Genomic DNA, 15,726 nt, shown 5'->3' with positions numbered 1-15,726 from the left:
AATATCTGAAAGTTTGAAAAAGATTTGTTCAATAACGACAAAGATGAATCCCGGACAAAAAAAAAACGGACGGACAGACGGACAGACAGACAGACAGACAGACGGACAACCCGATTCCAGTATACCCCCCCCCCAAACTTTGTTTTGGGGGGTATAATTATTCTTATTCATCAAAACCCACCATAAAAGACCTTAACCAATAATTGATAACTTTTTTATTTGTTTGTTCTTAGTTAAACTTGCACATTAGACATAGCGCCCATTTTCACATTGTCACCTAAGCAACAGCAACAATGAATGGGACACTCAATTGATCAATAAAGAAAGAAAATAATTGCACATGAAACATAATATTGTACAATCAAATAGATGACATTGACAACATCTAATAATCAACCTCAAACAAGCAACCAGACGAAGCTCCAATTTGCGTTATCTAAACTGTATGACAACTCTTTCATCTTAACATTAACAAAATGACTATTAATTACATATATATGCAACAGTAGACGCATCAACTTTCAAATTACGTCTATCTAGTAAATAATTTGAATGAAAATTTCAATCAATTACAATTTAAATTAAACTGTCACGTACATGAACAACTCCGTTTTGAAAACAAAATGTAGAAACTTACACTTGTATTTGTCGTCGACATGTCCGTTACACATGAGTACGATGCCAACTTTGAATGATAACACCCTGATCTTCCCACTTCGAGTTCTAGAAAACAAAATTCACAAGATTCACCTTATATCAAAACCGAACAGTTAACAAGTACCACTTATAATTAAGCTAGACAATTTGGCTGGTTGTTCACAATGTTGTAACAGCATTTTCACTAACTTTTTAAGGTTCAATATTTTATGATGTGCTGATATAAAAAGTTAAAAACATGAGCTTAAACAGCGTAACAATATTTGAAAGACGCTCTGCAGTTCATAATTGTGTCCATGAAGAGAGTAGTAAAGATTTTAAAATAAACAACGATGACGTTGAAACAGCGATATTATGAACAGTTGACGAAAGTTGAATCAGAAGGATATTTAATTCATTAGAACTTGACTTTTTTTTTCAGTTACTGTACATGTAGAATTAGAAAAATAAAATAAAAATACTTTTAAAGTCTTGTTAATTAATTAGTCTTGTTAATTAATTATTAATAGACCACATTTTTTCAAACATTACAGCCATATTTAAGCAACAAATATATATAAAAATATTTTAGATCTAATTTTTAGCTTGATTCATTAATTCATTGATAGCATAAATTTAATACCTTTAAAATTCTTATCAGCAAAAACAACAAACTTTACCAAAGACATTCATAAATAACAAACTTAACAGATATCTATAAGTTATTTTTAACAAACATAGAGAGTAACATTTATTACCTCCCTTTGGTGTTTAATGCATTGACTTATTCTGACATGTATACAATGTAGTTATCAACACTGTTACAAGAAGAACAACTTACACGTCATAAACATTGAGGAGCCAGTTCAAAACGAGGTCGACACATAGCGGGACGTTGACGAGTTGCTCATGAGATCGTGCCGAAGCCTCGTACATCGCAGCTACGCAGTTAATCACCTCAACAACGTCAAGAAGTTTATCATTACGTCCCTTCATTCCTTGTTTTTCAAACTCTTCTGTGGCAACTTGCAAGTCTACAAGGTCCACTGAAAAACAATAAAATAAATATGATTTTTCCCCATTTTTTCCAATGACCAGTCCTGATATGCGGCATTTATATTCAATGGTGTTTTTTTAACAGAACCCAATAATGCTGTTACAGTTGTGAACTCAATCTTTTTACAAACAAAGTTTGAGAACCTCTTTAATCTCAATTATAATTTATTTTCTAGAAAAAAGCTAAGTTTGTTTATACAGATAGATAATCATTTTGCTTAAAAAAAGTATTTCCTTACTTATGATTATTTTGTTAACTGAAATGCAAAAAGCAACATAATCTACCAAAATAATCAGTTAACTTTTTAAAGTATCGTGGCTTATTTTTAATAACAACCATTTTGTTTATAAGAAATTGATAATCCATAAATACATACAGCAGAGTTTCTTCTGCACCAGTCGTAGTTTCATAGCCGTCCGGTAAGCTGCAAATCGAGCATTGTTGAGGTCATTCAGTGCATCCATGAGGTTGGTCATTTCCGGGTGGTCCCAATGAGTTGTCTCCGAATTGTGACTGAAATTATTCTTTTGTAATATTTTGCATTTCAGGTTGGCCCTTCTCTGCCCAGTCCATAAGGACACCATCATTTCGCTACTATGTGTGTTTGCCATAGAGGTCGCGAGCTAAAGTCCAATACAGGTCATTTTTTGGTATAATTAATATATTCCAAAAGCAAGTCACTGCTTCATTTAAGAGAAATACTTAATACAATGAGTAAAACATTTTTTTCTTTTCAAAGAAATTAGTTTGTATCTCATACAAGAAAGAAAGATACTTAAAATACTAACTTCACATAGTAAGGCACTTTGTTTCCTGCAACCGACCGTTCCCATGGTGACTCGACTGATGCTGAAAAAAAAAAGTGTTTGAATTCTAAAATTTATGTAACAATTGTCAACTATCACAGCTGATGTAATTAAGCATATCACCCTCGTCGGATACCCCCGATACACACGCTTATTATGCTTCGTTGTGTACCATGGGCGATTTGGCTACGTAAATCTCGTAATCATGAATAATTAATTTTAGGCAGTTTCATTGGTTCTGCAGATGCTTTATGGTTGAAAAATTTCCTGGTGATTGCCGGAGTTGAACCAGGTCCGTCTGCTCAGTACAATAATTTTTACCAGTAGTCAAGACCACAAGGCCACAGAGTCTACTAACAAATTGTAAGGCTATTGAAATTTATTTGAGTGAACATGCGAATTCATTGGAAGAAGAGTTGTCTCTCCTGCCTCATGCATATTCATTAAAACAAGATTTTGTCAGTAAATTGTCCCACGATATGTATGAAGTGTAACGAAAAAAAGAACAGTGGTTGCTGACAATGGCATATCACTAGTTACATTCCTGAATATATTCAAAGGATCTGAATTGAGTTGAAGAACAATAATATACCACTCCTGCGTAGGTATCTATTTATCTTGAACAAATGGTTCAAAGTTATATTAAATACTCACCTTTCAAATTAACTCCAATTTTTACTGTTGACATTCCACTACGTTCAGCACAAAACATCCTTGATAATTCCATAATGATATATTCCGTCTATTTTACTCAAAGGATTTTGTAACCATAATGTCCAAATAAAATATAAATGTCACTGACATAAGCTGCTTTTTTGGTTTTCACATCTTTTTGAAATAAACGCAATCAAAAGGTCAGCAACATTTTACTCAGATGCACTATTAATTTAAAAATATGGTGTAAGATGTTTACGCTATCATGCAAGTCTTTTATTATGTTTGAAATTTTCGATAACATGTAAGTCTTTAAAGATATCTTGTAAGACATTCCAGATTTCATGTAAGTCTTAAACATATCTTAGGCCTAAAAAAAAAATACATTTGGTTCGGGTTACCCGACCCTACCTACGGAATAGGCGCCGACCCTAACGTTTTTATAGTCAGTTTGAAGAAAAAAATGAAAAATGAAAAAAAACAAAAAAAAAAAAACTTTTTTTTTTGCTTTTAATTAATTAATATGTAGTTTAAAACCTTAATTGCTTATATAGAAGATAACTTTAACACCATTCTCCAATGATGAAAATGACATTTTTATGTTAAGCCTAATAAAAAAAAAAAGAAAAAAAAAAGCCTACCTACCCTACCTATTTTTGAAAAGGATGTAACCCTAACCAAACAATTTTTTTTTTTAGGCCTTATAAGACATTCACCATATCATGTAAATCTTAAAAAATATCTTGTTAGACAATTCACCATATCATGCAAGTCTTTAAAGTTATCTTGTAAGACATTCACCATATCATGCATGTCTTTAAAGTTATCTTGTTAGACATTCACGATATTATGTAAGTCTTTAAAGATATCCTGTAAGACATTCACGATATCACGTAAGTCTTTAAAGATATTATGTAAGACATTCACGATATCATGTAAGTTTATAAAGATATTGTGTAAGACTTAAAGTCAGATTTGGTAATCATATTTAAAGCGGCTGTCTCACGTATGATAAAATAGCGAAAAAAAAGAAAATTGTTGAAAACTGACATAAACTTGGCATCGATGTGTACAATGCATTGAAATTTACTAACTGAAGTACCACATAGTTTACAATATATTTAAGTTTAGCAGTTATTTCTTATTTTTCCATTAAAAAAGATTACTGGGTATGTCTACCAGGTAGAATTCATTCCTTATGCGTGATTGGCTAGTTGGTGTTATCACGTGATATTACCGAGGTAGGTGTATAACTTAATTATGTCACCCGATTAGAATAAGCCTTTGTAGCTCAGTGAGTAAGAGGCCAGACTTCAGTTTTGGTGACGCGGGTTCGAACCCGGTCTCCGACACATTTTTTTTTTTTTTTTTGGTGCTTTTTTTACAATTATGATATCAAAGCGTAACACATTCTATTAGATAATTGTCCTGAGATTCGTTACAGAAAAAAACTTTTTTAGGTGCCACTTATCTGTAACACAGTCCCTTTAAGTTATCACTATTTGTATACTGCATTATATAAATTTGAACAGAGGGTAACAGTTCAAATAAATATCTGATTTGCTGATTGTTGCTTTTATCATTTCTTTATACTGAAGGTAAGCATTCCCACTTGGCTCGAATTCCTTGATGCGCGAGGTATTTTCACTGGTCCCTAAGAGGTCAAGCCAATGAGGTTCGACTGTAGTAACTCTTAAACCTTTTAAACAAATACATTTCTTTTCATCACTATAACAGTGGTCGAAATTAGCACAAGCCCGCAAGCCCTGCACTGGTAAAATGTCTTTCGGGCTTGCTCAAATTCTGAATTTTATATAGCAGGGCTTGTTCAAAAATTTGATGCCAAGCAATAGTATACTAATTCGGGCTTGTCGAACCAAAAGTCTAATTTCGATGACTGCTTTAATATTCCATTTACTGCAGTATGATACTCCATTATAAGCACATTAGCACTAACAATAAGATTCATATATTTTATAAATATATGTAAACTGCTTCAAAAGCTTTGCCTTTTAATTCTTCAGCTTTTCCTTACAATTGGAAGAGAATGTATAGAAATAGCTATGTAAGTCCGGCACACAATCACCTATAGTCACAACCAATATTTGTTACAGATATGATGTTCTGTCAAACACATGGCAATCTATGGAATGAAAACTTGTCCCTTGCTCTTGTATTATATCAATGGCATGTCACCTTTATATAAGAAAGATGATGCTTTATCCCCGATCAATTCACACAGCTGTTTTTTCACATTAAATGTTAAGAGTGCACATAAGTCTGCAGTAATTCCTTCTTTCAATTCAGGTAGTTAACCCAGTCTTATATGCTCCCATCGATTTGTGATATATATAATGACGATACTATAACACAGTTAGCTTATATTGTCACAAATATAAAACTAAGAGCACAAAAATGGGTGCCAATGCCTGTCTTTTTTTCTCAGAAAAACAAGGGAGGTAAGTCGAAATACTTTAGCCAGAGTAATGAGTCTTTCTAAACATCAGAGCACCCTAACTGGGCGCAAATGCCTGCCTATTTTTCTCAGAAGAGTGAGAGGAAACATTTTTAAACACTTTAGCCAGAGTGCTGGGACTTTCTTAACTGAGTACCAATTCCTGTCTATTTTTCTCAGATAATCAAGGGACATAAATTAAAAATACTTATGCCAGAGTAATGGGACTTTCTTAACATAAAAGCACCCAAACTGGGTTACAGGGTACAGATGATGCTCATTACATTTTAATCTAATTAATTATAAACTGAATTTTTTTTTAAATTTAATCAAGGGGAACAACTCAACAAATTACTTTAGTCTCAGTGATTGGACTTGCCACATTGGTGAGTTTTATTTAACAATAGAAACATTTATACCAAGATTCATGTAAATATGTTTTGTTTTGTTTTTTGTTCAAATTTATGAAAACATAAAATGTTTTTGAACAATGACCATGAAAACAACAACAACATTTTCAACAACAATGATGACAACATTAACAGACACGCCAAAAGTGTTTTACAGAAAAAGTTAAGAAATATAAGTAACTTTGAGCTTAAATGATTTCTTTACAGTAAGACAAGAATAATTCTATAATCAAGGCAACAGAACTTGATTATCCAAGAAAATTGTAGTTGGAAGCGTAAGCAGCTATCAGATGCTTATTATATAAAGGAGATCATATCACTATCACAAGACCACTGATTGGCAAAAAGGTGTTGTAATTACGAGAGGATTGGTATGTATTTGATTCTAGGTGTCACATTGGAAAACAATCTCATCTGAAATTGATCGATAACCCCCTACAACAACCAAGGACTATTTTACAAAGATTTCTTATAATACCAAGAGGATAGGATTTAATTCTAGGTGACATATTTGTAACTTCAGTGAGATTGTAACTGAAGGTGAAGGATACCCCCATAATCAACCAAGGTTATTTAAACTATTATTTTTTTCAGATACATACTCACTGTATCAGATTTCACATTGACACATAATGTGTCAGCCAATAAGATTGTATTCTAAGACAGTTAGATGACCAGAACTAATATCTTAATGATTCAGAAGGGCTCATTCACCATGCTCACTCCCCATTCTTATTCATTTTACTTCATGTCATCTAACTTTGACATCATTTTTTACACAAAAGAAAATGAGTGTTTCACCTGAAAGCTTGTTAGGCATCGCATAGACTTTTTTAGCAAATCTTCAGACGACAACTTGATTTTAGAATTTTAAGAGGTTTTTTTTTTCATTTTTATAGGGAACAATGTAAAAAAAAATATCTCTCACCTGCTAAGAAATGCTGAGAGTTTGGACCGAATGTTCGTAAGGCATCGTGTAGATTCTTTAGTCGATCTTCTGCAGACAACTGGATTTCTTTCCATCTGAAAATGGTCATTTATATTTTATTATATGCATTCTGGTTATTTTATAGTGAAATAAATTTGATATTTCACTGCATCACAATTTGATGTTTTAGTCTGTTTTGAATGTTCAGCCTGTTCTCACTTCCAAATCAAATGTCAGCACGCACAGGGCTTGGACACAATATCACCGACGCCCGAAAAATTAATTTTTTTATCAAAGCGATAGTAATGCTTTTAGCCATAAAACATCAATTTTCAAATTTAAATAAGAAAAACTGTGATCTGATCTTTTGTCAGCAGTCTTGTGTTACTGGATCCCAGACATTTGCACAACAGTTGGCTCATTATAAAAACATAAAAAAAGTTGTTAACATGGTCAATCTGTGAGAATGCAGCTTTAATAGCGCCAGCATCCTAGGAAGCTTTAGATTTTACATAGAAAATACCTGGTTATATTTGTCATAGCTAGTACATTACTAGAATCTATCACCAACCTTGTTTTATAATCTTCCAGTTTATGAATGATTACGTGAGAAAGTACAACATTAGCAGCCTCGAAATCGTTAACGTGATCGTTAACACTGTCCACCTGCCCTTGAATAGGAGCCACTGCTTGCTGGTACGTCTGAATGGAAAAACAAAACAAAATATTTATCACAGAATATGACAAACAACACCACAATAACTGCTCATGAAGAGAAAGTACATAATGTTTGCAGCATAGAAGTTATTGACATAATTGTTAACATTGTTCAACTGCTCTTGAAAAGGTTGACTACTTGCTGGTATGTCTGAATGGAAAAACAGAACAACATTCATCACTGGATTCAACAAATACAACCAAAAACTGCCCTTAAAGAGACAATATATATTTCCAATGATCAGTAACACTGTCCACCTGCTCTTGAATGAGATTGACTGCTTGCTAGTATCTCTGAAGGGAATAAAACAACATTCATTACTGAATTTGACAAATACCACCACAAGAACTACCCTTAAAGAGACAATAAATAGTGCCTATGATCAGTTACACAGTCCACCTGTCCTTGAATTGGAGGGACTGCTTGCTGATATATCTGAATGAATAAAATGTCTGTTATCACTGCATATGCAGGGTTCGAATTTAGACTCGCATACTCGCAAAATGTGAGCGACATTTACAAATTGTGAGTGACTTTTATTCACGCTCGCAAAATTCTGCGAGTGGCTTTTTCTAGACCACAAAATGTTAAAAGGAAAGTAGAATAAACATGAACTTAACTCCGCTACGTAGTCGAGTGTAAACAGCCCATAAGTGGCATGTTTACACTACCAGTATAAAGAAGACAGTACGGAGTCACGCTCTAGTAAGTTTTCAAAAATAGAACAAATACGGAAAAGGAGTTTTATCTCCAATCTTTCCGGGATGCTCCGAGGCGTGCATTATACATAGTGAATACGAATGACGTAATCACCTAGCTCAATCATTGGCTAAATTTAGCGCTTCTGCGCACTATATGTAAACCCCATCATCCTTTGAATATATTTTCGCCCAACTGTCAAAATGAATAGACTACGTTGATTGATATATTTCATGGTCCAAAGTATCCACGCTACATTTACTGTTGCTTTTTTTATTTCAAATTTATTTATTTTAATACTTAACAGACTTAATGAAATCTGTAGCGTGCTAATGTCGAATGGGTATTAAATTACCCGATGCCGAGGGTAAATATACAAAGTGAACAGTGTCAAATTATTGAACAGCTTTGTTATCAAAAAGCTGCCAGCATCAGATGAGTCTTTCAGTACCCCCCAAATAGAATTAGCCATCAACAAGTTCTAGTAGTTGAGTCACTCAAGATTGATACTTTTTAATATTCATAATATGTCTTAGGTGTAAATTTCTACTTTAGACAATATTATAAGGGAAAAAAGCAAATAATAAAATTGCAAGTTGAATTTTCATTTTGCGAGTTGCCTCAAAATGCACTCGCAAAATTTTGCGAGTGCTCCTCAAAGATAAATTCGAACCCTGATATGATAACGTCCCATAGAACTGTTCATGAAGGCTGGGAGAACATTCTTGACACTTATTGTGTCTTCTTGCTGCTGAATACTTGGCACAACTGCTTGCCGGTATGTCTGAAAGAAAGAGCCCCTTAAAAACCTTTCATGGCCAATTGGAACAAAATATTAACCAAGTTTGGTAAAGGATGATCACAGAAGAGGGACTTAGGCAATCTTGCTAATCATAAATCTTTTCAGGGAGTGGAGTTGACTTACCAATGAGCATATACCACAAAATGTCATAAGATCTAGAAATTTGAATGAATACAAGTATCCAATAAACCTAGCGTAGCCTTGCAATTCAACTTATGTTTGCAAACAACAACAACAACAGAATAAAAGTATTGAAAAATTGATCGTATGATAATAAGTGGGGTTTAATGTTAACAGATACCAAGAGACATAAAATTGTAGAACAATTTGGTACCTTGGGGCATAATAAGTTTCAACTTTTTTTTATTTTACAACGACTGTGAAGAAAATTATATTAACTTATACTAAGTCACTCTCGTTGGCATGATATTGGGCGAGAGTGTGGTCTTGTGTTGTAAGGGATACCTAAGAACCCGAAGAAAACCCACTTGTCCGGCTTGGCAACCACCAAACAAACTCTAATGCGCCCAGGTCGGGAATCGAACCCATGTCGCCTTGGTAAAAAGCGAGTGTGCTAACCACTGTGCTAACTGGACAACCTTGGGCATAATTGAATTAAGTTGCCCCCAAATTATGCTCTTTCATAAGATGGCTTCTCTTAAAATATGCTATATCTGATCTCACAACGGGTCTATTATTTAATTACTGCCAAATAATATAAACTAATAAGCTTGATACTCCTCTCATTGACAATGCTCATATCTATATAATAATTATAAATATCACGCCTCCACACAGGAATGATGCAATGCCATTGGTCCAGAACTGGTCATGCGGTGACCTCATTATTTTCCATGTTGGGCCAGTAAATAATATTGTACCCAAATGGCGTCCATTTTCCTATGAAAAAATCAAAAAAAATCCCATAAGTTGATCAATGTAAACAGGTTGTCGACGTGATATATATCATGGGTTTAGTAGGTGACGCGATATGGGATAAAAAGTACACAGGAAACCATTCTTGGGTACGTGCTTCGCTCTCACTTGATATGGTTTCTTTTGCCCTCATATCGGGTCGCCCACTAACCCCATAATATTAATTCCTAGGTATCAAGAAGCAAAGACAGTCCATCAGACTGGCATCAAATTTTTTACCTTTGTTTTCTCAATTTCAAACGGCAGATTTTCAATAAGAATATCTGCAATGAGGGGCCAGGTATTTTTCTCCGCCTCGGCACGCGATAAGCTCTCTTGGAGGTCATCAAGCGCATCTTGGAAGTATGTCATTTTCTGAAATTTAATGTATGGGTAGGATTTTTAACTCCAACACATGGTAATCTGAAACACACATGTACAATATAGAATATATGTGATAATAATACTAGATATTTAACTACTTCATCATTCTACGATAATTATAAGTTATATAATATTGTTCTGTATAATACCGGGATATATTTGGACGAGTACACAGTTGGGAAAACCATATTGGAAGAACCGTTAGGTGAATCCAATATGATTTTCCCCTCTTTGTACTGGTCCAAATATATCCTGTATTGTACAGAACAATGTTAAATAACTTATTTATTTTATACCTTCTTCATTCCAAATATCTTAATTGTAAGGGGTTGATATCTGACTTTGACAGCATTTTGATGTGTTTTTTTGTAAGAATTGATCATGTCGATTCTGATTTTCATTAGAAACATTTTCACATGTTTCGGTGTCTATCATAGGTTTAAAATGGTACCTGTGAACTGTACTTTACAGAATAACTACAGGATTTTTTTAACGTGCGTGTTTTACTGATACGGAAATATATCATACAGTCACTTGTTGAAAATGAGAGACTATAAATTGGAGGTATAAATTAGGTATAAAATATGGCTATTTCTTAGCCTCAGTTTCGGATGTATATTTCTTATTTCCCTAACTCAGTATTAATTCACAGTTTAAAGTACATACAATTCAAACAAATATTTCACGAAATAATAAAAATCTGACACTTGGATAATTTCAATTACGATAAAGATCTGCACAGGACCCTGTTACTAGATGTTAAACTTATTCCATACCTCCGAAACTTCATCAAGGATGGCCTGCCATTGGTTGCAGGACTGGTTTAGCTCCACCCACTTCCTGTTGAGCAGACGAACTTGACGTCGGATCTTCTTCACGAGCTGACGAGCTTCACGCTCCGGTGATTTCTCCAAACTACTCGTCTCATCTGAAAAAGTTCAACATGCCTTTAACTACTCTCAACGCAATAGATTTAAGTTTCACCACAAGTTATTATACAATAAACTAGGCCTTGTGGTTTTGGAGAAGAAGATTTTTAAAGTTTTTCCTTTCCGTTGCCATGGCAACCAGAGTTCTGCATGGAATTCAATTCTTTGAACAATTTTCAAAGGGAACCATCCAAGGAACATTCCTGTGAAGTTTGGATGAAATTGGCTAAGCGGTTTATGAGGAGATGTCGTTTAAAGTAAAGGTTTACGGACGGACGGACGACGGACGGACGCCGGACAAATTGTGATCACAAAAGCTCACCTTGTCACTATGTGACAGGTGAGCTAAAAAGTGATCGCTTCAAAAAGTGCTTTCAGGGGTGTGATTGACCTGGCAGCTGAAGGCCTGAAACCATTTCGGCCATGTTTTTTTGGGGGCATTTTAGGTCCCATTTTGGGGTCATAGGGGATGAAGCTTACTTCTGCAGAAGCAAAAATGGCTTTTTAGAAGCCCTTTATCAATATCAACATCAAATGTTGGAGTACCCAGAGGAAACCCACTCGTCAGTCTTTGTTACCACAATCCAAACTCACATGCGCCCAGGCCGCGAATCAAACCCAGGTCGCCGAAGTGAGAAGAGAGAGCGCTAACCACTGCGCTAACCAGTAAATCTCTTTATTGTACAAAACATTGACCATTAGGAATTTTTTTTAAATATACCACAGCAAAAAGGTATGCACCCGTGTCATTAATTGTGTGACATCAACTATCCTGACTCATGATTAACAAGTATAGAAATATCCGACAATTTCGGAAAAAAATGGCAAAACAAAATAAAATTTTACTAATTGTTAAAACAATACCTGTATCAGCGCTATCGCCGCTGTCCGTCGAGAGTCTTTTATCCTCTCCTTCCCCTTGAAGGTACTGACGTCCTGCAGTTAATGTCTGTTCCACGAGTGAACGCTTTACACTCAAATGGTCTCGTAATTTCTGTCAAGAAAAAATAAAATGTTGTTTGTATTGTAATGTTGTTGTTTTTTTTAAAATATATATGTAATAGTATGTCCTTGCTTTCTTATTGAAAGTTTCTTAAAAGTGGCTCAACTTTTTTTAAACAATATTTTACAAAAATTATTCTGTTTAATATTTCCAAGAAACTGAGATTTTGTATTGAAATGTTGATTATTTTTGCTCAATAAAATATGTTGAAACCAAGAAACAGAGATGATTTCAACTTAAAATCACCATTAATTATTCCAGATCATTTTAATAAAAATTAATAACACAGGATTAACACAAGTTCTCACTATTAATGAATAAATCCTAAATCTGATACCAGTTATTCCAATTGCAAATGTATCGAGACTTCAACATCAGAATATATGGTAGGACACTAAAGAGTGAATATTGATCTTAAACTGACAGAAGATCTGAGTCATGACTCTCCTAAATGCATGCATAGCAATCATTAAGCTTTTTGACTCGCGAAATCCCTTCGGGAATGATCTAATATTCAGTTACAATTTGTTTTGTACTGGGAAGCCATTCAACATTTAGCTTATAATCCGATCGTCCTGGTCCTTGAACTATTCTTTTTTATGGTTTAATATCAAATTTTTTCTAAGAGTAATTGTATTGAAGGCTGAAAGCTTAAAGGGACTAGACACCAGATGGTGCAAAACTCTGCAAATACAGTATTTCCTAAAACAAGAGGCCCAAAAGGGCCTATGCTCTACTGGCATGGCTTTTGTGGTCATATCAATCTACAGCATGTATGTATGGGTAAAAGGCAACAGACATATAGTTTATGTTTTGTGTTTGGGTTACCTGAAAACGTAGCACGTTCAACATCTGAGCCCAGAAAGTATTGTAAGCAGATTAGTTGCATGAACTATTTTAATATGTGCCAAGTAAAAGTCATCTGACAAAAAAAAAGTGCTTTCAAAACTGTACTCATAGTAAAAATTTCTGTAGTTTTAAAAGTTAAAAAAAGTTGGTCAAAAGATCAAAGTCGAGGGCATCCAAGGACAACATTGATCAATTTGAACAAACATTCACAATCAATTGTGCTGAAATGGATGTGCACAACACACAAAAAGATTTTCAAACCTTTCCAGATTTATGTTTACCAAACCTGTGAACCCTGGGTGTGGCCAGTAATGAAACCAGGTGCATAACTTAAACATTCACAACCAATTTTGTTAAGATGAATGCTTAAACTACAGAACTTAAAGCTAAAAAATGGCCTTTGGGCTTTCAACTAGAACAAGGCAGAGTAATTCACAAAATCAACTGCAGAAGCAAAAAGCAAATTGTCTCTCAAAATCCTAGACTTGCAAATTGTCTCCCTTAACTCTAAACTTGAATTTACATGTACATGTAAACTTGGCTAAAAATAGAATTTGCTCATGCAGACCAGGCTAAAAATAGAAAGCATTTCTTTAAAACTTTCATGGCCCATAATCTAGGCATTCATGGGCGGATCTGGCTGGTTTTCGAATGGAACCGAGCTCTAATGGATATCTAGATACTGTACAAGTTTCATTGAATACAATCAAAACTAAAGACTGTATCGTGTTCACAACCAATTGTTTACACAATAGCATTTTTTTATACTATCAAGGGCCCTAATCTAGGCATGCATGGGTGGATCTGGCTGGTTTTCGAAAGGAACCCAGCTCTAATGGATATCTAGATACTGTACAAGTTTCATCGAGATACAATCAAAACTGAAGACTGTATCGTGTTCACAAGCAATTGTTTACAGACGCATGAACGCACGACCGCACATACTACGTACACATTACCATCGCATAAGCTCTTCTGGCCTTTGGCCAGTAGAGCTAAACACAAGCCCAGAACTGCCTATGCGAGCTAGCAGGAGGCCGATAATGCATCATTTTACATTATCAAAATAATAAACGCAACAATGACATGTTGCTGTCTCGTCTGTGTTTTCCCATTTAAAAATAGCACAAAATGGTTTCCCAGTTTAAAACATATCTATTTATGAGTACAGATAAATATACCAATGCTATTTTTGAACTGTAAGAGGCAGACACTTAAACCAATGAACCTGGGGTGTTATTGAATATAATTCACATCCTTATCCTTAGTCATGCCTCAGTGAGTCCATTCATTTTAATGGCCATTGAATTTAACAGACCAATCAAAAACACCCAAATTCTAAATTTAAATTAAAGGCAAATCTATGTTGTTTATTCAATAATGGCCCCTGCACTCTCAGGCCTTAACAAACAAAATGTTTAGGGTAACATCCCCTCAATTACTGGGCAGGGATTTTTTTGCTTTTTTTAAAATAAACTTTATGTTAAGATTATTTTCTTGCGAACTTCTTGTGATTGGTTAGTATAGATATATATTGACCAATCAATTTACATTTTAGCTAACTTTGAAGGAACCAAAAATTTAACTGGTCTTATACAACTGGCTACTGGAACTTGATACACATGCGCATATTGTCTCTTACAACATGTGTTCTCACTTTAAACAATTTTTTTGAGATATGGTCAAACTGGTTGAAGTTTTAAAACAGCGACCCGACAACGACAATAAAGCTACGACAATACCTCTACGTTTTATTTCTTTAAACAGACAATCTTAATATCAAAGGGAGAAAATCAAGTCATACCTGATTTACATCCAGCTGCTTCAAAAGTGAAGAGTTATCTCCCCCAACAGGTCTCTGAGCTTTAAGCTCATGCTGAGCTTTAAGTATCCACGCTAGGAGGTCCTCGATAGTGTGTAGAAGACGCAGCCATTGCTCAGTGTTTGTCTCCAGGCGACCTCTGTAATGAAAGAAAATTTTCACTTTTTTTTGTATTCTTTAAGTGACCAAAAAGTATAAAATTAGATAAACAATTAAACATTTGACTCTATGTATGGAATTTGAGGACTGGTGCATGGTGATGTTACTCCATACAAACTTATGACGATATATTGAGTTAGGTTGATATGCAGTGTGCCCTCAAAAGGCCATTTAAAGGGAATAGATACCAGATGGTCTTACAATTGGCAAATACAGCACTTCCTCAAAACAAGCCTAGAATTGTCAATGCAAGCTAGTAGGAGGTTGATAATACATCATTTTACATGATTTAAAGAATAAACACAACAATTGTGGTATCTGATTTCCCCCGTTTAAAAATAGCGCATAATGGCTTCCCAGTTTAAATCATATCTGTTTATGAGAACAGTTTAATAAACCAACGCCATTTTTAAACTTACTGGATTTACGTGGAAGACAACCACAGTAAATTTTGAAGTCGAAAAATGAGCAAAACTGGGAAAGATGCATGGGTCGTGAGC

General features: G+C 34.5%; 1 protein-coding gene across 8 annotated transcripts in view; it reads right to left on the bottom strand.

Annotated features, from left to right (window-relative positions):
* LOC128238446 (dystrophin-like) overlaps positions 1-15,726 on the bottom strand; it is a 198,707-nt gene that overhangs the window by 18,938 nt on the left and 164,043 nt on the right. For all 8 annotated transcript variants that reach the window (XM_052954371.1, XM_052954368.1, XM_052954370.1 and 5 more), the window contains 10 exons: positions 15,050-15,206; positions 12,258-12,387; positions 11,241-11,392; positions 10,321-10,455; positions 7,518-7,648; positions 6,947-7,041; positions 2,482-2,542; positions 2,070-2,206; positions 1,478-1,682; positions 638-723 (listed from right to left, as the gene is read on the bottom strand). In XM_052954371.1, coding sequence (XP_052810331.1) covers positions 638-723; positions 1,478-1,682; positions 2,070-2,206; positions 2,482-2,542; positions 6,947-7,041; positions 7,518-7,648; positions 10,321-10,455; positions 11,241-11,392; positions 12,258-12,387; positions 15,050-15,206 — 1,289 coding nt within the window. The remainder of the gene's footprint in view (positions 1-637; positions 724-1,477; positions 1,683-2,069; positions 2,207-2,481; positions 2,543-6,946; positions 7,042-7,517; positions 7,649-10,320; positions 10,456-11,240; positions 11,393-12,257; positions 12,388-15,049; positions 15,207-15,726) is intronic.

This window comes from Mya arenaria, chromosome 6 (genome assembly GCF_026914265.1).
Source record: "Mya arenaria isolate MELC-2E11 chromosome 6, ASM2691426v1".
Lineage (NCBI taxonomy): Eukaryota > Metazoa > Mollusca > Bivalvia > Myida > Myidae > Mya > Mya arenaria.
This window is presented reverse-complemented; position numbering and strand designations above follow the sequence as displayed.